The following is a 22039-nucleotide window of genomic DNA, read 5'->3' on the forward strand; positions in this document are numbered from 1 at the left end:
CTCAGCTCTAAGATATTTTCCAGAAGAAAGGAGATTTTGGAGGTGTGGGTGGGGTGTCCGTGGGGAAATGGTGAGAATGGCAAGTGTATTTGCCTCTCTGCCCTCCTCCCACAGGGCTCTCCCTTCCCAGCCAGGGTCCCTCCACAGCTTTGCCCTCCTGCTTCATGCCTATTCAGGGCTCCTTCTGGCTCAAGTGTGAATTGGTAACAGCCTCAGGCAACAATGTCATCGGCTTTCCCATGGATGTGAGTGTCCTGCCTCGTGATGTGTGAAGGCTACAATCCTTTAAGATTCTGAAACTAACTAAAAATATATAAAAGACTACACATCAATAGAACTGTAAAATGATGAATCAATAAAAATAAATCACCAACCAGAAGGAAGGGGTGTTGGGACACCCCCCTCCCCCATGCGGAGACTGCTCCTTTGTGATGTGGGTCATCTTTGCAGCTCTCTGATGTGGGTGACATGGGCCTTTGTGTACTGGAGGCCACATGCCCCTTGGAAGGGAGCAGCCCCCATTGCTTCCCTTAGTCATGGCTGAACCTTCCCATTTTCAAAGGAATCTGGACTTTTATGTAAAAGATACAAATTTTTAAATGTTGACCACAAAGTCACCATTTAGTAAAACGTTACAAGAAAATGACAACGAAATTCAACCATTTTGCTCATGGACTTCTGGTGCTGCCGGTCGGGCACCGTGGGACGTTTCCCTGGGTGGTTCCCAGTGTGAGCACCAGTCGGGGGCTTGGCTGCTGCCTGCCATGTACTTTCTCACGTGTTTCCTTGTGCGGCTGCCCTGAGGTCTGCGGTGGGTTGCTGTTAACAGCCTCATAGGTCCCAGGCTTCTTGTCCTCATTGTTGCTGGTCCTGATGATGATTCTGGGTGGGTGGGGACCCAACAGAGATGAGTAGGTGACAGTTGAGCCCTGAGCTCTGGGAGAGGACATAGCAGGGACCATAGCCCTTTCACACTGCTCTAGGAAACAGGCCAGTGGGGACCTCCCAAAGACCTTCCCAGGAGGGTAAATGAAGGAGCGTGTGGACTTGGGCTGAGCATGTGGGTCCCTAGAACCAGCAGTAGGGGCTAGAACACAGATTCTGAAGCTCCAACAGTGTCTGTTCCCCAGCCTGTAATGGGCAAGGATGACTTCTCTGTGCCTTAGTTTCTCCCTTCCCAGCCTGGAGCTCGGTAGTCTTTTCGTCCTATGGTTGATCCGAGGATTATGACTTGGGTGTGGTATGAGACACGTAGGAGAAGATCCATAAACCTCAGCTGCTATTTGCAAAAGACCTGGGTCAAAATGGAAAAAGTTCTTCAAAACAAGGGAAAAGAGGGAGTTCACTGTTTTAGGAGAGCCTTGAACTCTGCACAGTGTGAGAAGGACCAACAAGACCTGAAGACCTGCTGGCCTCAGAGTCCCTGCCCGCCACCCCCTACCTGTTGACTTTGCTATTCCCTGGCAAGGCTGAGACTAGCAGAGACCCCTGGGCTGGGTGAAGTTGGTCTGCCCCAGTGTGGATGCATACCCCGGGGGTAGTGACCAAGCTCAGCCAGACTTTCCTTGTCCCCACAGCACATGCGAGAGGCCGCTGAACGGCGGCAGCAGCTGGAAGCAGAGCATGAGCAGGCCCTGGCTGTCCTCAGCGCCAAACAGCGGGAAATCGACCTTCTGCAGAAGGTGAGTGCAGTGGGCTGGGGCAGGGCATGGGGGGCACACAGGAGGGGTGGGCGGGGACAGCCCACCCACAGCCTGGGCTCCCAGGCTGGAGAGCCCCTCCTGCACAGAAAGGTTTGGTCATTTTTGCTCTTCTGTGTGCTCTGGGTTTTCTGAAGTTTCCATGTTCACATTCCGTAATGCAAAAACAAAAGGAGCTCTAATATCTGGTGCTTGTAAGGTGGTAGGGGAAAGGATGCTCTTGTAGTTTGCTAGTGGAGGTGTGAATTATCTCAGCTAATATTTGGGCGGAAGTAAAATGCAGCATCGATTAAAACTAGGGGTTGTAGGGGAAAGGACGCTCTTACAGTTTGCTAGCAGAGGTGTGAATTAGCTACTTGGGGGGCAGTAAAATGCAGCATTGATTAAAACTAAAAATGCATGTAGATGCTGACCCTCCAACTCCCATCCTGAGACTGCCCTGCAAGAAATTCAGGAACACATTCCAGTGGGGGGATTGTTATTGTTCTCAGTAATGCTGCATGAGAGAAGGGGATAGGAAATTACACGTCACCAGCCAAGTGATGGTTGTATACATCATGGCACCTCCACACCGTGGGCCCCTCTGATATCAGTGAAGGGAGTCATTGTGCCTTACCCTGCCATCTGGAGGCTGTTTACACGATGAGTTATTAAGTGAGCAAATCTCACTGCAGAGCAGTATATATAGCATGATTCCATTGCCAAAGGAAAGGGGGGAGAAAGGACAGAGAAAGAAGAGAGAAAGGCGAGAAGCCAAGAGAGTCCCAGGGACAAAGACTGGGTGGTTTAGAGTATACCTGCTTGGCACCTGCCACCTGCCACCTGCTGGGGGTGGGAAAGTTAACTGTGTCCCCACTTCAGTCCTCAGCCAGGTCCTGCTGTCTCTCCTGTAATGGCAGCAAGGTCCATCTTTTAGAGCTAAAGGGAGTTGGGATACCTCCACTGAGAAATCGGAACATAGTGACTGTGACTGGTTCTCTGGTTTCCTTCCAAAGCCTGGTGTCACAGCCCTGCCCACCCTTCCCCTGGTCTGCGGCTTCCCAGCCTGGAACTGGCTGGGGTGGACATCAGGTGACTTCTCTGCCTTCTGTGCCCCCCCTTCCCCCATCTGATAGTCTCTTCAGGTCTTGAATCTTAAAATAAAAGACTCGTAATCACTTGCCCGAGCTGGGTGGTGATAACAATCTGTCAGAGTGGCTTTTCTCTTCCAGTTTATTAGCAGAGCTTGTCCCAGCAGGTAGATAACTTCTGATGCTGTTCCTCTAATCATTTAGCATGAGATCTCTGTAAAGATAGATTTCATTAAGCCAGTGCTGGTGGGACAGGCACAGTCCTTATTGCCTGTCACAATGGGTTGGCAGGCCCCCTGAGAAGCAGTGTTTCAGTAGATGTTATCGGGAAGGATATTGCGGGAGTGCAGGCAGTAATATTGCTCTCATCTCCCGGCTGCCCCCAAAGGACCTTTGCCACGGCTGGAGGTGCTGGGACCGTATCTGTGCTAGCTCAGTGCAGCCCTGGAAGCCACATCTCCAGGCTGGGACTGTCTGAGCCAGATAACCAGTCTGCAGGGACACAAATATCATCTGTGAGGGTGACAGGCTCCTCTTAGCAGAACATTCTCCAGGAGCCCAGAGTTCTATTTCCTAAGCTCGTGACACCAGAGGATGAATGGGACCAGCTCTGTTATTCAGCTCCCCAGTCGCTTCTCTGTGTTACCCGATTTCCTTTGCTCTTTCCCTTGCACACGAATCACTGTCTCTGCTTTAAGAATGAGGGGAGCAGAGGAAGGGAAGTTGGACAATGTGTCCACTTTGTAATTTCTTAGAAGGTCTGACTTTTTAGAAAAGTGTGAGAAGAGGAAGGTTGAACCTGGAGTGGAAGGAGGTTGGCAGATTCTTTGCAGTTTGTCCTGCCTGGTGTCCAGCGTGGGTGGCAAGTCCCTCATTGTTCATTCAGCAAGCTCTGGCCACCTGCCCCTAAGTCAGCTGCTTGGCCGTTGTTCTAGAAAGTGGGACAAGTGGGTCAGCCTGGGATCTGCCCCATGGGAGCAGAAAGAAATGAAAGACTGAAAGTGTGCGCCAAGAGCCGCGAGGGAAGTAAATAGTATGGAGTAGGAGGTTGGCCCTTTAGAGAAGGGGAAGGTTTACGAGAGGAGAGGGTGTCCACCATGTCAGGAGCCAGGTGAGTGCATGTGGAGAGCAGGGAGCAGTGAATGCAGAGTCCTTGACGGGTGGGAATCAGCTCAGTGCGTGAGAGAAAGAGGAATCAGGCAGGACGTCAGGTACAGGCATTGAGGGGGAGGGTTTGACTCCAGAACTCAGGCACAGGGCAGAGCGTGTAACCCACCAGGCAGTCATGCCTCTGCCCTAGGGCCAGGGACCACCTAAGATCTCCTTGCCTCCCTCTCAACAGAAAACTCATCAATTGTCTTTTGCACTATCCGAGGTTCAAACATGTTTCCCATGGGGGAGTATTGTGGAGCTACCCCGATGAACCCTGCGTCCTGTCCACAGCCCAGGTCTTTCTAGTGTCCACTCTGTGGGCCACCCACTCTCGTCACATGGGTGACACGCCATGTGTGGGCCACGTGCCATGCTCATTCTCTGTGCTCATTTTCTTCCACCCAGAGGCCCAGTTTGCAATTGTCATCTCCCAGGACACCACTCTGTCCTGGTTTTCCTCCTATACACAGACCCCTCTGCACGTCCTGGGCCAGCAACCCCAAGAGTCAGTCCTCAGCTGTGTCCCTTCTCAGTCCACACTCACTGTATGGGCAATCTTGGCTTATCCGAGGGTTTGGACATGGCCGTTGTATGGCAGCACCCGAACTTGGGTCTCCAGTCAGCTGCCGCCTCTGAATCACAGTTCTCGTATTCAAGCTGGGCTCTTCATGGCCTCTAGGATGCTCTGGAACACCACATCCCAAAGCAAAGCCCTGCACCCCACCAGTACCCGTTCTTCCCCTCAAGTCCTCCAAACTCTGCAGACGGCAGCATTTCTTGGGTTGTACAACTTTTTCTTTTCCTTGGAGTTAATTGTCTCTGTTTGCCTGGTTCTCTGTGTGCTCCTCTATTCCGGAGGTCCTTGTGGGAACTGGAAAATTCCTCTTGGGAAGGCCTGAGTGCTTCAGGGAACTAGTCATCCCATTTTCCCTGGGGAGACTCCTGCCTGACCCCTGGCCACGGCCTGCCATCCTGGCTGCTCCCAAGGACAGACACAGAGCTGGGTCCTGGGAATTCCCTCTGCACCTCCCGGGGCTTTGTCTGATCCTTTGCTTCCAAGATTCCACAATCTCCCTTTTCTTGACATGCAGTATGTGGCATGAGCAGGAGTGTGTTTTCCTGGAAAGATGGGTGGATCCTGCCACCTTACAGGACTTGGCCATTCCCTGGTGGCATCAGGACAGAGGGGACCCTTGAGTCCCAGGTACTCTGCTGCTTCAGACTTCCTGTTCCTCAAGCGGGTATGTCCTTGTCCTGTGACAAGCAGCAGTTATGATAATCCAGTGGTGTGAGCCAAAGAGTTTTCCTGTATTTAAAATTCATCTGCAGATCTGACCATTTTACTGTGGCTGAGAATTCCTCCCATTTGTGACATGATTGCTTTCAGTTTTAAGGCTATTACTGGAATGCGTGATGGATGCTAAGAGAAGCTGGATTGGCCATGACACGTGTAATTGATGCTGTAGTCGATTTCATGTGTTCCCCTCGACATGTTGGCTTTAATTACTGTGTGGATGGTTGGGAGGGAAGGGTCATAGATGGGCCCTCTGTGTCAGTTCTGAGTCAGATCCACCTGTCATGTACTGTGTCTACTCAGTAGCTTCCTTGCTCTGCGAGTGCCAGGCTCTAGAGTCCTCTCCGCCTGAACACAGTTCACATCCCACTCACTTCTCCGCGGAGCTGACAGTAAATAGTACCAGCCACTACTCTTGCTCTCTGCCATCCTGACTATGATGCTTCTGAGTGTCATGTGCTGGGTCCCAGCCAGCCAGAGGCCCAGGACTTTATCATTAGGAGACCTGCTATCCCCGGTGTGACACCACCCTTGGTGACCCACCACCACGGATGTTCTGGCATTGAGAGGGGCGTGGGCACCGTGACAGAGTGGCTTCTCTTGAGTTTCTTTGTTCTGCAGGAAGTTGCATCTGAAGGAAGGTCAAGCTTTCTCACAAATTGGCAGTAGCCCCTGAAATGAGCCTCGCTGAAGCCGCTGCTTAGATTTTGTAGGAATTCAGCACTGCCAGTTTTAACTGTTAATTTTAACAATCTATTCTGATTGCCCAAATGGCCCAGCTTGCAAGCAGCCTGCAAAAACGAACTCCTGATTTTCATCCAAAGCCAGAAACTAAGTTGTTACCGCCAGCTTGGCTGAGCTTTAGCAGCCTGCCGTGAAGTTTTTTGTTGTTTTTTAATCCTGCCAGTTGAAAACTATCTTTGCTTCAACTGACTCAATGGTGGCATTATTTATATAATCCCTGTATGTTCTCTGCCTGTTTGTCTCTTTTTCTATTTTGTTATTTATTGTTGCTCTCGGTGTTTTTGCTTTGAAAGGAATAATTTTAAGCATTCGACAATTGAGCCGAATTCAAGAATGGTGTAATTAATGTGCTGTGTTCTATTCACTTGCCCAGCTCTTAAAAACCTCATTGGAAGTATGTGAGAATGAAATGCATATGAATGAACTCTATAGAAATCTTAGACTGCTTTTCATTTTGAGTCTGTGCTGGGGAAGCCAAGCTCTTCCTTCTTTCCAACTCATGGAATTTTGTGAGCAAGAAGTGAAAAGCTGTTAAGATAATGTTCAGTTGCTTATGATGCTGAATGGCCCATCACTAATAATCCCTGAGGCACCTGGAAAAAATACTTGTCTAGAAACTGGGAATTCTGAATGTGAGTCTCAATGCAAAAATGGATTCCTCATTAGAGCTCAGTATTTTACGAGGTAGGTGCACCAAGGCATCAGGAAATAATCCTCCTTAAAAAGCAGGTGTTTTCCTGCTTCATTGGTAATGTCCGTGAGATCCTCAACCCAGTTTAATGGATGCACAACATGGCAGTGCAGTACAGGCCACAGCTGGAGACACCTTTTCCCCATTGTCTAAGGCACAACATGTTTCTCCAACTTTAAAATGGGGAGCCTCACATTCTTTTTCTTTCTCTTTCTTTTTTTTTTTTTTGCAGTTTTTGGCTGGGGCTGGGTTTGAACCTGCCACTTCCAGCATATGGGGCTGGCGCCCTACTCCTTTGAGCCCACAGGCGCCACCCAAGCCTCATATTCTTAAGCAGTTGATACTTATTTTCACTGGCACCCTTGGCTTCACGTGACAGAAAATCCAAAAAGGAAATTTTATTTGTACACATAACTGAAATTTTGACTTCTGATTTGTCTGGGTCCAGGGCCCAAACCACCTGGCTTCAGAATCCAAGGCTTCATGATACCATCTACCACCTTACCCTTGTGGCAGGATGGAGCTACCAAGGGCCAAATCCTCATGGTGGCAAGGTGGCTGCAGCAGCTCCAACCATACCTCCTCTTCTCAGGCCAACTCTGACAGGAGAGGTACTTCTCTCTGCTGTTCCTGGGCCACATGCCACCCAGCACACCACTCACTGAGGGTTTGGACCTATGCTGGGTATCTGGGAGAGACAGGTCCTAGCAAATCCAAGGGTTCCTCCCAGGTGAGAAGACGATGACAGATGTTTGCCGTCATTGTGTTGCTAGAACTTCTGGGTCTGTGAGGCAGGAAATAAACACGTTGCATTTCAGTTCTGTATGAATTTGCCTTTTGATTCAGGCAGCAGCTGTCCTGAGAAACTTTTTCAGTGAAACGTATGAACATTCTTATTCTGTGGGGCACATGGTCTTGCTCTGGTGCTGAGAGCACTCACAGGCACCTGCTGCACGGCCCAGTGAAGTCTCAGGAGACCAGGAGCTAGTTTGGGGGTCAGATCTGCAGCATTGTATTTTGTTTCTGAAGCAGTTAAAGATGTTTTAGGGATAAAGTGCTTCCCAGGGGGCTTCAGAAAGGATTACCCTGCCACTCTGGGCTCACTGCCCACTGCCCCTTCTCAGGAGCAGAATTGGGCCCCCCTCCCACCTGCCTGCCCCAGCCAAATCCCACAAGCCGTCTGCTGGATGGGAAGATTTGTCAGTTTAGCAATGGCCAGCAAACCCAACCAGAATGTATTCCATCCACTCCAAGGGACATACACAATCTGGAAACTTATTTAGAACCTTAGAATACAGGGGCTTATTAGAAGAATAAAAATAAATGAGCTACCCTCTTGATTCAGAATTAATCTGATTTTCTTCTCTCCTCCCTCCCCTTTAAACGTTTTCTCTTTTTACCATAAAAAAGGCTCAGGTTGAAGCCAAGAAGGAGCATGAAGGTGCTGTGCAGCTGCTAGAGGTAAGGAGCGGGCCCTGTCTGGGTGGGTGAGGCTGGGGAGGACCACGCTCGTGCCCTCCGCACACCAGCTCCTCCGTGCTGTTCACGTGGCCCCGTCTGGGTGGGTGAGGCTGGGGAGGACCACGCTCGTGCCCTCCACACACCAGCTCCTCTGTGCTGTTCACATGTCGTCTTATGTGGCCTTAGTGAGCACATGATAGGTACTGTGAGGAGTTCTATGTCTGCATGTGAGGAAGCTGAGCCACAGAGAGTTAAGTAGTTTTCCCTTGGCCACATAGCAGGGTCAGAACCATGTGTATCTTGAGTGTACTCCTTGACTGGCTCCCCTTGGCTGGGAAGCAAGGGCTCACTTCCTCTAAAAAAAAAAAAAGGTGGGCAGACCATTCGTGTGGATATCTGCCCTCCTAGAGACTGACGTAGGTGTGCGTTGTCAAGGTGTGACACAAATTCTGGGAGGCATATGCAGAATCAGAGAAAGGAGGCCTAGGATTCAGAGAAGCTAGTGTCATTGCAGGCACAATCTCCACAAATGCGGCATGAGTGGCTTTACTCCATCCAAGATGGCTTGGAAGGGAGATGGCTGCCACGTCCTGCCAGGGTGAGTGGTGTGTCAGATGCCAGCCTCCTTGGGAGTGAGTGGACAGACAGTCATGGACAGAGCTCTTGGGCTGCTCTGAGGCCTTGTCTGCATCCCCCATGCCCCGTGGATGGGGCTGCAGGGGGCCTGCTGGAGACAGAGGCCATGCACTCACCACTCTGAAGCAGCTGCTTATGCAAGAGGGGATTACCCACCCTGCCTGCCCTCTGGGATAGGTCTCCAGAGATGGCCGAGGTTGCCCTGTTTAGGGCGGCCCTATTCCCTGCCCCCATGGGAGCAGTAGCCACTTAGAACATGTGCAGCTCTCACTTTGCCTTTGAAAATCTATTTCTCCCACGGGAAAAGGTTTCATCATTATCATTATATATATTAAAATTGATTTTTTGGGAAGCGTCCATTAGTTAATTGCTATCTGGAGGGATGCGTGTGGTGAATAGCAGACCAGACACATAAGTACCCTGGAAGATGGAGACAGCCCCCTAATGGCCAGATGTCTCTCTGCAACATAATTTGATTCCCCACCTCCCCCATCCGAGTTGTCCACGGCACTTTAATTTGCATAATCTCCTGGCTGGAAATGTGGATCCTATTCCCCAGTTGCCCTGAGGCTACCAACTTGGTCATCCATGTTGTCTCAATCTGCCCTTGGAGCTGTCATTCTGCTGCAGTCCTGCTGTGGTCTGTTACTGTGCTGCTGTGGCACATGCTTTGAAGATGGCGATGGCTCCAGTGCAGCGTGCTTTGGTCTGACAAATAGAAAAGGGCATGTGATGTGCTGAAAATTGTGTGTTCTTTTATTTACAACATCTTTCCGTAATGGTGTCTCGCTTTGCTCTTTGCCCAGAACACCTTGGACAGCATGCAGGTATCTAGAGAATGGTGACTCCCCGCCTGGCGTGCGTGGTGATGCTTTCCCCATGCATGCACCCAGCCATGAGTCCCTGGGCCTGCTCAATCTGCCTCTCCTTCCTGGACAGGGCACCTTAAGGTGCCAACCCAAACAGAAGCTTTCTAATGTGGTGTGGGGGGAGGAGGTCGGGGTCTGTTAACCCTGAGGGCCGAGGAGCTGCTTCCAGAAGCTCCACGAGGGGGTCACCTCAATCCAGGCATCTGGATACAGAGTGGCATTCTCTGCGGTGTTGAGCAGGCACATGTACATGGTCCCACTGTCTGCCAAGGCTGTAAGGTCCAGGCTTGGAGGCCAGTCTGAATTCGGATGACCACAGGGGAGGATGGTTAGGGCTGATTCTGCCCTTGGGTTAGCCACAGGTGTGAGACTACCAGCAGACAGCCCAGGCTTCAGTTATTTGGTCATCAGAATTCAAGCCTCACGCCTGCGTGTTACACCTCTGTGTTATTCCTGCCCGTTACCCCTGCTCAGGCACCTTTCTGCTCTGCGTCTGCCACGGGCAAACAGCAAGCTCCCTCCAACAGGCTTTGTCGCTTCCTTTAACAGACAGCAGCCCTTTTAGTTACCTCTGGAGTCAAGGAGAAACTAAACTGTCCCTCAGAACAGGGCTTGGAAATTTTTCCCAACCTCTCAGACCTGCTGAATCAGAAACTAGAGGACGGCCATGGAAACTGTTTTATCTTGCCCTCCAGGGGTTGGTGGTACAGCTGATTCTGAAGAGCACATAGTCTATGAGGCCAGGAAGTGGGAAGGAGGAAATATTTTAAGGAGCAGTTTTCCTAGGGGGTCTCGGCCAATCTATGGCCTGGCAGCTTAGTAACCATTTAGCTTACCCCAGGGGTGTGGACCAGGAGACCCATCATCCGTCAAAGAACAATCTGCTGTGCATGGCATAGCTTTCGTTTCTAAGTGTTAATGTCCTTGGAGAATGCAGTACGTCCTTTCTATAGACAGAAATGATACTAAGAACAACCCCCATGTTCTCCCAGCTGGATCTATCATAATTTCTAGGTAAGACTTACCTGAGAACACATGTTCAATAAAAAATCCTCAGTGTACCCACAGACACAAACCCAGTTCCACCTATATTTCTAAGCCCTATGTTCTAGTGAGTGAGTGGCCAGGATGCTTGAGGTGGGGGATGGGGGTGTCTTTATTCCTGGTTATGTCTCATGGGGACAAGTCCCAGTACTCAAGGAATCATCTGGGCTGGTTTTGGAGTTTAGCTAAGTTATGTGCCAAGAGTTCACTAAAAATAGAACAGAGGTTTTCAGGAATTCTCTCTTCAGGATGGGGAGCTTTTTTGATAAACCAGAAAGGCTAAGAACAGGGAGATTCCAGATGCTATTAGTTAAGTAAATTTCTTTGGCATTTGAAGTCATGTTTAAAGCAAAGAAGCAAGATAAAAACAATAGTCTCAACATTTATTGAGCATGTGCTGTGTACCAACATGAGAGATATACATGTCACTCCATCCTTACCACAACTCAGGGATACTAAGCCAAGTCAGGTGAAGTGACCTGCCCAAGCAGTAAGGGGCGGGTCTGACTCAGACTTAGCTGCAGCTCTGGGACACGGCTTCCCTCCACCTTGGAACCCTGCCCTTCTGTGGTGTGTAGGCACATCCTGAAGGTTGCGTCGAAAGTCCGGGGCACTGGCTGCATAGTCTGGATCTGCCTGCGCTTTCCCTGGACATGGCAGTGGTGGGTGAGAACACAAGTCACCAAGTCACTCTATACCTGGCCTTTGACAAGTGCCATCAACTTTAATCTGGAAACCAATGGCGAGGTGGTTCTCTTCCTCCTCATGTAGGCAGTCAAGGAACAGAGAAACGGGCCACTCACCCATGAGCATACAGTTTCTAAGAGCCAGAGCAGGCCCCAAGGGCCTGAGGACATCCTCTCAGTGTGTTGAGAAAAGTCTCTGCAGGGAAGAATTGCTGCCAGGATCATAGACCTTGTCACCAGTGTCTGGTTAAGTGAAAGGAGGCTTCCTGGGCAGGGGAGCATACCTACAATGGGCGTGCCCCAGAGCTTTATGCTGCAAATGTGTCCGTCAGTGTGCTTCCTGGCTGATTCTCCAGGGCACCCCTGCAGGAGTTGGGGTCATCTCTCTGTAGGTCTTGCTGGTCTTCTCTTGGAACAAAAATATCACCTGCAGGCAACATCAGCCCCTGCTCATCTTGGCCTCAGGGGAACCCAAATGTTCTCCATGTGAACAGTTTGCTGTTGCCCAAGTCTCATTTGGGAGACTTATGAAAGTGGATGAGATGCCTCCTTCCATAGGCACGTATGGGCCACCTCCCCTTGAGGATCTCTGTCAGGGCCGCTGTGGGCTCTGGGCACCTGTGCCTGTAGGGATCCCTTACCCCCATAAAAAATGCGGAAAGTTATATTTTACATCTGCCCAGGAATAGAGAGGAATATAATCTAGATTCACCAAGATATATTTGTTATTCTTAATCACTTTTTTCTTGTGATTTTAAAGGAGATTTAAATTAAAACGTTTCTGTACATCCCTAAACATATGTTGGCCCCAGACTCTGCTGGGCCTATGGGAGATGCCAGCCCTGCCTGGCTCTTGTTGAGATGGTCACTAACCTCATAGCAGGTGAGTGTGGGGTGGATGAATGGATGCAGGTCGGGCTCAGGTGTGTGTGTGTGAGGCCAGGCTGGGTTATGCTGTAGTAACCAGCTTTCTGACCTCACGCTTACTGCATGAGGGCTGCTCTCTCCCTCTCAGTGGTGACTCAGGGACCTATGCTCCCAGCCTCTTGTGGCTTCCTGGTTCCCATGGCATGGAGGGCTCATATCGTGTCAGTGCCTCAGGTGCAGACAGACTTGGGTCACCTCTGCTTACAGGACATCATCTGGAGCTGGAGAGTTGGCCCAACTTCACTTCAAGGGAAGCTGGGAATTGCAGACTCCTGGGGCCCAGGAGCAAAGCCACTTGGGGTGGCTCATGGCACTGTCTCTGTCACATCAGAATTCTGGGAAGTAATTTTGACATCCTGGATGTTGTCTTTGACCAAAATGGCTACATAACACTGACATTAAAAGTGACAGAACATGAATCAAGTTCAAAGTCTGAGAGATGAACAGATATAGAAGACTTACAGGTAACATTCCATACCCTCAATTTTCCCCCTGGAACTGTGTGCATTTTCGAAGGAGACATGGAGCTTCCCCTCCCTCAAAGTGGTCTGGACAGTGTCATGTCCATGAAAGCCTCACTGGGAAGTGAGGTGAACTGGGGACAGGGGTATCACGTCAGATCCTGTGTTTGGGAGTTTAGTCGCTCAGGACAGAATCAGATGCCTGGTTTACCTGCCCAGTGCCTCCTTTCCCCCGGGGTTGGCACCTTGGGGGCCAACACCGGGGTGAATAAGTAGTGTAGGCCCTTTGACCCTGTGTGGCTGCCACATCTGCACAGGAACAAGAACATGAGACGGCCCAGCCCACCAGCTTGGAGCTCCCTGTGCTTTGTGTGCGTGATCTCAGCATGTCACTGAAGCAGGCATGCAAGGCGCCGGGTCCTCACAGAGCTGTGTCCGCACAGAGAAAACACTGTAGTCTTAAAAATGAGTCCTCACCAGTTTCTCACCCTGGCTCCTACTTTGTTACATTTTCATACTAAGATTTTGTCATCCTATAAAGATCTTAGAATTCAAAGCAATTGCTTCCAGGATTCTACACTTCAGAGTCTGTTCAGTTGGGTCCACACAGTTTTTCTGCACATGTAATAGTTGCAGACAGGTGCCCGGAGCAGGGACTGGTGCCAAACTGCCAATGCAAGGAATCCCCACAGGGAAATCGCTGTGGACAGGTCCGGGAGCGCCTCTAGGGACTTCTAATATGTTTGCAGAGTTCAGACAAGCACACTCTTGTGTTCTGCTGACTGTGGGTTTTAGTCACTGAGAGGAGTGAATGAAGATACTGGGGTGATGTCACTAATTATCTGGACCCCTGGTGTTCGGGCTCTTTGGCCACAGAAGATGAAAGATCTCACCGTCTGGGTTCCAGAAGGCTGCCTTCACCCCTGTTTTATAGATGGAGAAACTAAGTCCCCTGAAGTCACGTGACTTGCTTCCAGGTTCTATTGGGGGTTGAAGGCTCAAGACCTAACCCCAAGTTGATGTAGGGTAGGCCTGCCCCTTGGGTGTGCATCTGTGAGTCTCTGAGTCCCTCGTGGCTGACTCTTCCTGCCTGGTGCCATGGTCTCAGCTTGACCTACCAGGGAGTCTCGACAGTTGGGATGATGGCTACACATAGTAGGTACTCAATGAATGATAAATCCATACAGAGATGGCATGCAGTTTGTTTCCTAATCACATCTACGTGGGGTGACTGGGAGCCTGGATGGCCCCTGAACTTTGCCTGCAGTTCCAGAGCCTGCAGCACCACCCCTTCTCCCCAGACTATCCTGTTTGGACACTGATCTTGGGGCATTGTGCCCACCTCACCACCACCTCTTTATGAATTCAGGGGCAAATGCTACGTGGAGGGATGTGGGGATCCTGGCAGTCACGGCTTTGGGTATGTTTTCCACTGTCTTTATAAACACCCACATCCACGTTTGCAAGCCTCTGCTGTTTGTTCCAATTATAGTTTGTTTGCCTGATGACTGTGCCATCTGTCCCTGCTGTGGTCAGGACACAGTTGCTACTGAGCAGCGCCCTCTGTGCCCCCATGCCTGCAGGTACTGGCCTGGGGCCTGGGGAGGAGACAGCAAGCATACCCATCTCAATCCAACCTGGGAGGTGACAGTGCTCTAGGTCTTATAATAGTGACGTCCAAGTGCACCAATCTGGGGCAGGATGGTGGGCATGCTGTTTCCTTCCCCCATAATTTAGAAGCAGGTCCTTTTGTTGGTGACTCTTGGGTGGTTGGTGGCACTTAGCTCCAGAGCCTACACCTTCACCATGTGTGGCAGGGCCAGGGGTACAGTCAGATGAGCTGAAGGGAAAGGTGCACAGACATTAGGTGTGCATGCTTAGGTACGACTCTTGGATTTCTCTCGGTGGGAATTTGAGGTGGGAGAGGCTTTGCCATTCTGTCTCAACTTCATGGTACGTTGTAATGAAAGTGAGTCTTACCCCAAACCTGCTGGTGCGGACAGATGCTTGTTGACTAGCTGGAGCTAAAGGGTTTGTTCTATGTCTGGGCTGTGAGGTCCTAGCTCTCTCTGCTGTGGGCCATGCCCACTAACACACACCTACACAGGGCCCAGGCACCTGTTGTCCTCAGAACTGGCATCTGCATATAGGACCACATGGCAGTCCAGCTGTGAGTGCTGCCCTGAGGCTGCTGGGGAAGAGCTTCTCTGGTGCACACCTGATTCATCACTGGTGGAGCAGCACTGAGATATTTGAGCCATTAGTATGTCTTGAATACCCTTGATTCATTTCATCAACAAATGCCTATTTCTACCATTCTTTGTGCCTCGGAAAAAGCCTATAATTTTACTTTATCCTCCTGATATCGGTCATGCGACCAAGCATGCCTCAGGCCCGTGGAAATGCAGAGGGCAAGATGAACAGGGCTCCTGCTGCTGGGGTGGGGCTGCAGCCTCCCTGGTACCCTCCAGGAGGATTGCAAGCTAGAGGTCCCGGAGTACCTCCTAGGGCTGAGGGAGGAATTGTCTTACATTGTGGATGATGCAGGTGCAGCTGGAGGTGTCAGTAGGACCACAAGGCCCCCAGAACCAGCAGGGTTGCCCCCTATACTCTCTGGCTAAGGAGGAGTATAACACAGTGGCCACAGCCTGTATCAGTCTCCAGATGTGGCCTGGGTCAGCCTAGACAGTTCTTGAAATGCTTGTAACCAATGTGTGTATGTACTGGGTAGTAGACAACCCCAGCCAGGATGCAGCAGCCCTGCTCCGACTCCCCTAATTCCTGCAGCTTTGCCTCTCTGGCCCCTGTGGACACCATACCCCATGGTGGTCTGCAGTCACTCCTGAATCTGCTCACCCCCAGAGGGCTGACCACCCTCATCCAAGGCTGGGCCTTCTCCAGGCACCTTGATCACAGACCCTGCAGGAAGACACACCCAGAAATGAGGGAGTGGCTGGAGCCCTGGGGTGTCCTCAGGTTGGAAGTGACTTCAGTGTTATAGCAGGGCCATGGCCCAGTGTCAGGCAGAGAAGAGCCCTCAGCGGTGAGGAAGCACAGGTCACCATGCCACATGTGGACCCTGCCCCTGGGATGGAGGATCCCTGGGCACTCTCCTCTAAACCACCCGTGCCCAGGGCCCCTGGTTTTCAGTTCTGCGCCTTCCTCAGTGGACACAGCTAGCTTGACTAAGCCCATTCAGCTTTTTAAAAGAATCCTGCTGATTGTTTCTTAATGAATCAAAGAAATTAATTATAGCCTTTATATTTGTTAGGTTTATTTTTAGAAATTCATAATCTCAGACATAAATAGCACTTCATTCTGGATCCAGGAGCTGAGAAACCGAATGACTATAGAGGGAGCTGGGTGGAACAGGATGCAGACAAGGGGTGGGGGTGTGTGTGCCCCTTTTTGAGCATTTCAGCCAGGCCAGGGGGGCTCTGCTGTGACCGGGCTGTCCTGTGGGCTCTGTGTCCACATCTCACACGTGTCTGTTGAGTGCTGAGTTGGTACTGAGGTGTGTCCCCCCCCATACTGGGACCCAGCAGGTAGAAGCAGGCAAGGGTCCTGCTGCCCTGGAGCTGACCTTTCCCTGGGAAGCCCGCCAGTACACACACCAGTGATCGGGTAGGCAGGGTCTTCCTGGCCATCTTACTAAGGCCTTACACAGAGACTGAGTGAGCCTGGGCCCTGAGGAGCCACTGCTGTCAGGAATGTGTCTCTGCGCATCAAGGCTCCCTTCTTTGTGCTGACCCAGCAAACACTTATGGAGCACCTGCTGTGTGCCTGGTTCTGTGCTGAGCACTGAAAATGTGCAGTGACCCAGGAAGCAGAGCGTAGACTCAGAGCTCCCCATTCGGTGGTGGAGGTGACAAGAAGCAGGTAGTCGGGGCAGCTATAGCGTTCGGGTGGGGAGCATGTGATGGCAGGTATACATGGCAGGGAGCAGGCCTTCCATGTGCATCTCCATGAGCAGAGCCAGGGCCCTTGTTGCAGGACAGGGCCTCCTAGACAGTGAGTCCCCAGGGCAGGGGAGAGAGCAGCTTTGCTCATGCCCACTCGACCTGAGAAGGAGCAAGCCCTCAGGGGCCAGTGCTGTCCCAAGACCAGCCCCAGTTCAGCCTGGGCTGTCCTGCCCTAAGGAGGGAGCTTCGCTGGGCTGCCCTGTCCTATGTGTGTCCCTGAGGGAAGCGCCTGCCCTTCCCTAGGGTCTCGAGATGTCTGTGTGTTGTTGGCAAGTACAGCAATGTTGTTAACCAAATCCAGCAGGTGGAAATTCCCTTTTTTTACTCAAAATGATGTTCTTTTGAGTTCTGCAATACTAGGGGACAGGTGCTGAAGAGAAGGAAAAAAATGCATCAGCGAGTTAGCAACTGAGCTGTTATGAGTCTGGGCTGTGTCACTACCTCACACTCCAATTTCAAACAACTCTGGCAAGGCGTGCCAACCACAAAGTGCCCAGGCTGCACATGGGGCCCGGAACAGCCGCAGTTGGCTGGGAGCTGTGTGTTTACAGAGTTTCTTGGTGCCCGTGGTGTCTCTCACTAGCCAACAGCCAGGCTTTTGGGGGAAGCTGGGTTATCAGACACCGGCCTCCTGAGGAGGTAGGAGGCAGTCACACACATGCACACCCCATAAATGTGTGCGCACACATCCCCCCACCAGATGCCCCTGCTCACCCCCTCCTGCCTCTGCTGTGCAGTCCAAGGTCCGAGAGCTAGAGGAGAAATGCCGGACTCAGAGTGAGCAGTTCAACCTGCTGTCCCGGGACCTGGAGAAGTTCCGGCAGCACGCGGGCAAGATCGACCTGCTGGGTGGCAGCGCGGTGGCCTCTCTGGATGTCCCCACAACTCCTGGCAAGCCTTTTCCTCCATTCATGAATGGCCTAGCCACCTCCATCAGCAAAGGTAAGCGCCTGGGTCTCCCACTGCCTCTGCTGCCGGGAAGGCAGCCCTGACCAGCCAAGAGGCTGTGCCCATACCTGGCAGGGACCACAAGGACCTGTCACAGCTGTCCCTAGGATGAGATCACACAGGGAGCTCAAAACACCTCATTCACTTCACAGGCATCAGCAAATCTAAGTTGGGAGACAGTATTCTTAGGCCCATTTTATAGAGGAGGAAAGCCAAGGCGTGTGTCGGGTGTCTGTTGATGAAAGGCTGAGCCAGTATTGGGCTGCAGAGGGTACCCCGGCAACTGCTGTGCGTGAATTGCTGGCCAGGTGCCCCCCGCACCCTGCAAAGCTTGGTCCTCTGCTGTGGGTTTTCTTCTCACTTCTACAACCCAGGGGGAGCACTGGGATGCACTTGGAATTTTGTTCCAGCAAAGGCAGCGATGACTGTTAGCGTTTACCTCTGTGTTTCTATTCAGGAAGCAGAGTGAGGAGCAACATGGTTCAAGTGTGCCTGTGTGTGTGGGATTTTGTCCTGTTACAGGTGTCATTTAATCAGACTTCATTACAGGTGCCACCTCTACGCTCACGAGATGAAACTCCCGAAATGAGTTTCGTGACCGGGTCTGCCCACCAGCTTAGTTGATTTTGAAATTAAGAGGAGATACGTGTCAGACCCTCACTGTGGAATTTTATAAGAGAGAGCTTCCAAATTTCTCTCAGTCTTCTAAATTTTTCTTATCAGACTGTATGATCTGAGCTTTTTGGTGCTGGTTTTTTTTTTTTTTTAAATTAAAACGGTATGATGCTTCTGGAATCCTGCTGGGTGACATCCCCTGCCCCCACGTCTTTTCTCTTCCCCCACCCCCAGTGCAGACATCAGTGGGGGTGCTGGGTGGAACCTGTGGCCATGAAAAATAAGATGAGGGGGAAGCCGAGGTGTCCTCCACCTGAGTCCAGACGCTGGGGGCCCTGGGTGGAGCCTCTGGTCACACGGTGGGGATGGACAGTAGGTAACCAGGAGGCCTCAGTGCAGACAGACACTGCAGATGAGCAAGGCAGAGGGACCCTGGCTGTTTTAGGAGTGTCAGGGCAGAGCTGCCTGGCCACCCGCAAGGTGGCAGGGGTAAGAAGGTTTGGGCTCTTCCCAAGAGAGGACAGAGATGATGGCTGTGCAGATTTGCTGGCCTCTGCCCTGCTCAGCGAGGAGGACGGCGTCACTGCGCCGGGAGGCCCTTTGAGACTGAGGGCTGGCTTGATGGGCTCTGCATGTGCCCACACTCCAGATTTCTTGCAGGGAGGTGGTGTTCCCTGCCAGGGGAGTGGCTTTATTAGCTGAGGGCCTTTTAGAAGCTGGGTTCCTGACACCAGCCAGGGCCCAGCCCTGTGAGCAGCCCTTCTGAGAACAGCAGGCTTGTCCTACTAGGCCATCCATCTCTGATGAGTGTGTGTGTGTGAAGCATCCATTGGAGGAGGTGAGAGCAGTGCTTTACCTGAGATGGATCTGGTACAAAGGTCTAAGTAATGACAGTGAAAAATGGACACTGAAGAAAACCAAAAAAACAACATGGCCTGTGCCTCTACTAAGCCAGGGGCCCAGATGCTCAAAGAGGTTTGCAGTATGACTTCTGTTTAACCACCATGGGGAGGGTACCTCACCCTCATTAACCCAGCTGGTTTAATGAAGTGTCACCTATCCCAGAAGGGGCCCCACTGGCAGGACCCCATCTCACCTGGCACAGCCTTGTGTCTTCCTTGCTGTGTGGGACCAGCGCCTGCAGAGAGCTGCCCCTGCATGACCTGAAATCTTAGACATCCTTTCCTGCAAACAGCTGTGGGCCCCCCACCATGGGCTGTTGTTTAAGCCTTCCCCATCACTGCAGTATTTACAACTCTTAGGTATAGATGACAATTTAGAATGTTATATATAGTAGAACCTCTGTAAGTTGACCATGCAAGGGACTGTAACAAACTGGTTAACATACAGAGGTGGTCACCATAAGGAACGAGGCCTGCTGTGCTAATAAGTACACATGGTGCATGTCCAGTCTATGAGAATAAGGTCAGCCTGAGGTGGTCAGCTATAGAGGTCCCACTGTTTTTGAGGTGTGCCACTTGATGATTTGCTACGCATACGCATCGTGAAATGACCACCACCATCGGGGTTCATTAACCAAGCATCTGCCTACTCACATGGGTAGCTTTCCTTTTGGGGTGAGAACATTAAGATTGACCTTAGCAAACGTCAAGTGTACATATGGTGTTGTCAACGATGGTCACACTGCTAGATCCCTGGAACTTGTGTCATGTCACTGAAGTTCTGTGCCCTTGGATCAACATGTCCCCGCCCCTGTCTGAGCCCTGGGGAATCACCTCCTCCTGTTTTTTGGGTCCATGTGTGAGTGAGCCCTGATGCTCTGTGGTTCTGTGTCTGGCTCATTCCACGCAGCACAGTGCCCTCCAAGGTTATCCACTGTTGAGGATGGCGGGATTTCCTTCTTTTCTACAGCTGAATAATATCTTATTGTCTATGTACATGTTTTCTTTATCCCTTCATTCATCACAGATCTTCTCTCTGCAGTGGAGGTGGTAGGAAGATGCAGGGCTGGCCTCAGGTCAGAGGAGGCGACCCAGGCGGGTGCTCCTCACTCACCACCCTCCCCCTCACCCTCCCCCTGCCTGGGGCTAGCGGCTGCTTTGTGATGGGAGGGCCACAAAGGGTTGAGCATGAGCCCCTGTTGGGATTCACATTCTGAGGGGTGTGTGGGAACCTGTCCTACTTGAAGGCAGTGACTGCAGAGTTTTATTTCTAATCTTACATTTACTCATGAAGAATAATGGCAGGTAGAAATCTGCCATGCTGATCAGATGGTTTGCCTGGAAAAAAACCTAGAGAACTGGGTTGGTGCAGGTCACGTGTGCTTACATCTCATCTTTATCCGCTGTGCCATTGGTCAGGATGGGCAATGTTCTGCAGTGACAAGCAGTCCCATACTCATGGCACAGGTCCATGTCTTTTTTGAGACAGGGTATAACTTTGTCACCCTGGGTAGCGTGATGTGGCATCATAGCTCATAGCAACCTCGTTCTCTTGGGGTTAAACAATTCTCTTACCTCATACTAGCACCTGCTATAATGCCTAGCTATTTTTGGAGATGGGGTCTCATTCAGGCTGGTCTTGAACTCCTGATCTCAAGCACTTCACCCACCTTGGCCTCCCAGAGTGCTGGGATTACAGGCGGGAGCCCCCACACCCACCCTCAGGTCCTTGTCTTAATTGTGCTGCAGTCCTCTCAGGCTAGGGAGTGGGTTCCATGTTGTCACCACTCAGGAATACTGGAGGAGGGGGGTCTCCTCTCTCTGGAATGTTCTCTATGCTGTGTGTGGAGAGGAAACGTGGCATTGGCCCCAAAGTGGGATATGTCACTTCCTTTCTCAGCTCACTGGTCCATGGGAGGCACGTGGCAGGGGCACATTATGCTGTTGCTGAGGGGCAAGGCATCGGAGGCACTGAAGACCCCTGCACAGACTCTCGGCTTCTTAGGCTTCTGAGCTCTCTGGGAGATGACTTGTCTGATAAACATTTAACACCTGCTACGTGGAAAACGCTGTCATAGGCACTAGGGTCTGTGGCGGTTTACAGAACAAAGCCCCAGACCACCTCAGTCTGATGTTCTTGCAGGGGACATTTGGGTAGGGCTGTCTTGGCACAAACTCCGAAACTCCCCTCACATTGGCACTGTCTTGCCGTTCACTTAACCCCCTGGTGCTGTGGGCCGTGGAGCGGCCGAATTGGAGCGCTAATCACATTGCTTGTATTTCCTGGTTTGGCCTCCATGGCCCACGTCCTTCAGCATGGCTGTCCTTGAGGTGTGATGGCTGTGAAGAGTCTAGACAAGGCCACAGGGAAAACAGCCTCAGTGGGGGAGTCTGGGGAGGGAGTTGAGGCCTCTGTCTCCCACGCCGTATCCTGCTACAACACCCACCTTCACTCGGACAGTCCCGGCTGACGTCAGGCAGGTGCTCACTTCTCCCTCTCAGACAACAAGGACGGGGCAGCAGCCTTACAGGCCCCCAGGACACGGGCTAGAACACAGCTGCTTCTGTCCTGGCAAGTCTCGCCAGAAGTAGTTTTGAGTCCCAAAGCTGGCCTTTTGGCCAGTAGGACTCTTCTGGTCATATGTGACAGCAAAACAACCTAAACTGGTGTGAGCAGAAAGGTACTTGCCTGTTGTTCAAAGCAGACATACCTCTCAGGCTCCTCCTGTGATCACGTTCTGTTTCCAGCTGTGTGTCCAAGTTTTGCAGCCACTCGGTTGTAAGCCAAGGAGAGGACAGACCTCTGCCTATGACTCTGCCTGGGCCCTCCCTAGTCACCTGCCACCACCACAGTGGACCCTGCCAGACACACAGGTC

The 22039-nt window shown here is 51.4% G+C and overlaps 1 protein-coding gene across 6 annotated transcripts in view; it reads left to right on the plus strand.

Moving 5' to 3' along the window:
- Nucleotides 1-1580: 1580 nt before the first annotated feature.
- Nucleotides 1581-22039, plus strand: part of RIMBP2 (RIMS binding protein 2) — a 65724-nt gene continuing 45265 nt past the window's right edge. For 5 of the 6 annotated variants that reach the window (XM_023508484.1, XM_023508481.1, XM_023508482.1 and 2 more), the window contains exons 1-3: nucleotides 1581-1682; nucleotides 8062-8112; nucleotides 17435-17639. In XM_023508484.1, coding sequence (XP_023364252.1) covers nucleotides 1581-1682; nucleotides 8062-8112; nucleotides 17435-17639 — 358 coding nt within the window. The remainder of the gene's footprint in view (nucleotides 1683-8061; nucleotides 8113-17434; nucleotides 17640-22039) is intronic. The other variant, XM_003802602.2, reaches the window with a different exon arrangement.

Source organism: Otolemur garnettii, unplaced genomic scaffold, assembly GCF_000181295.1.
Source record: "Otolemur garnettii isolate 467f Iridium unplaced genomic scaffold, OtoGar3 scaffold00250, whole genome shotgun sequence".
NCBI lineage: Eukaryota > Metazoa > Chordata > Mammalia > Primates > Galagidae > Otolemur > Otolemur garnettii.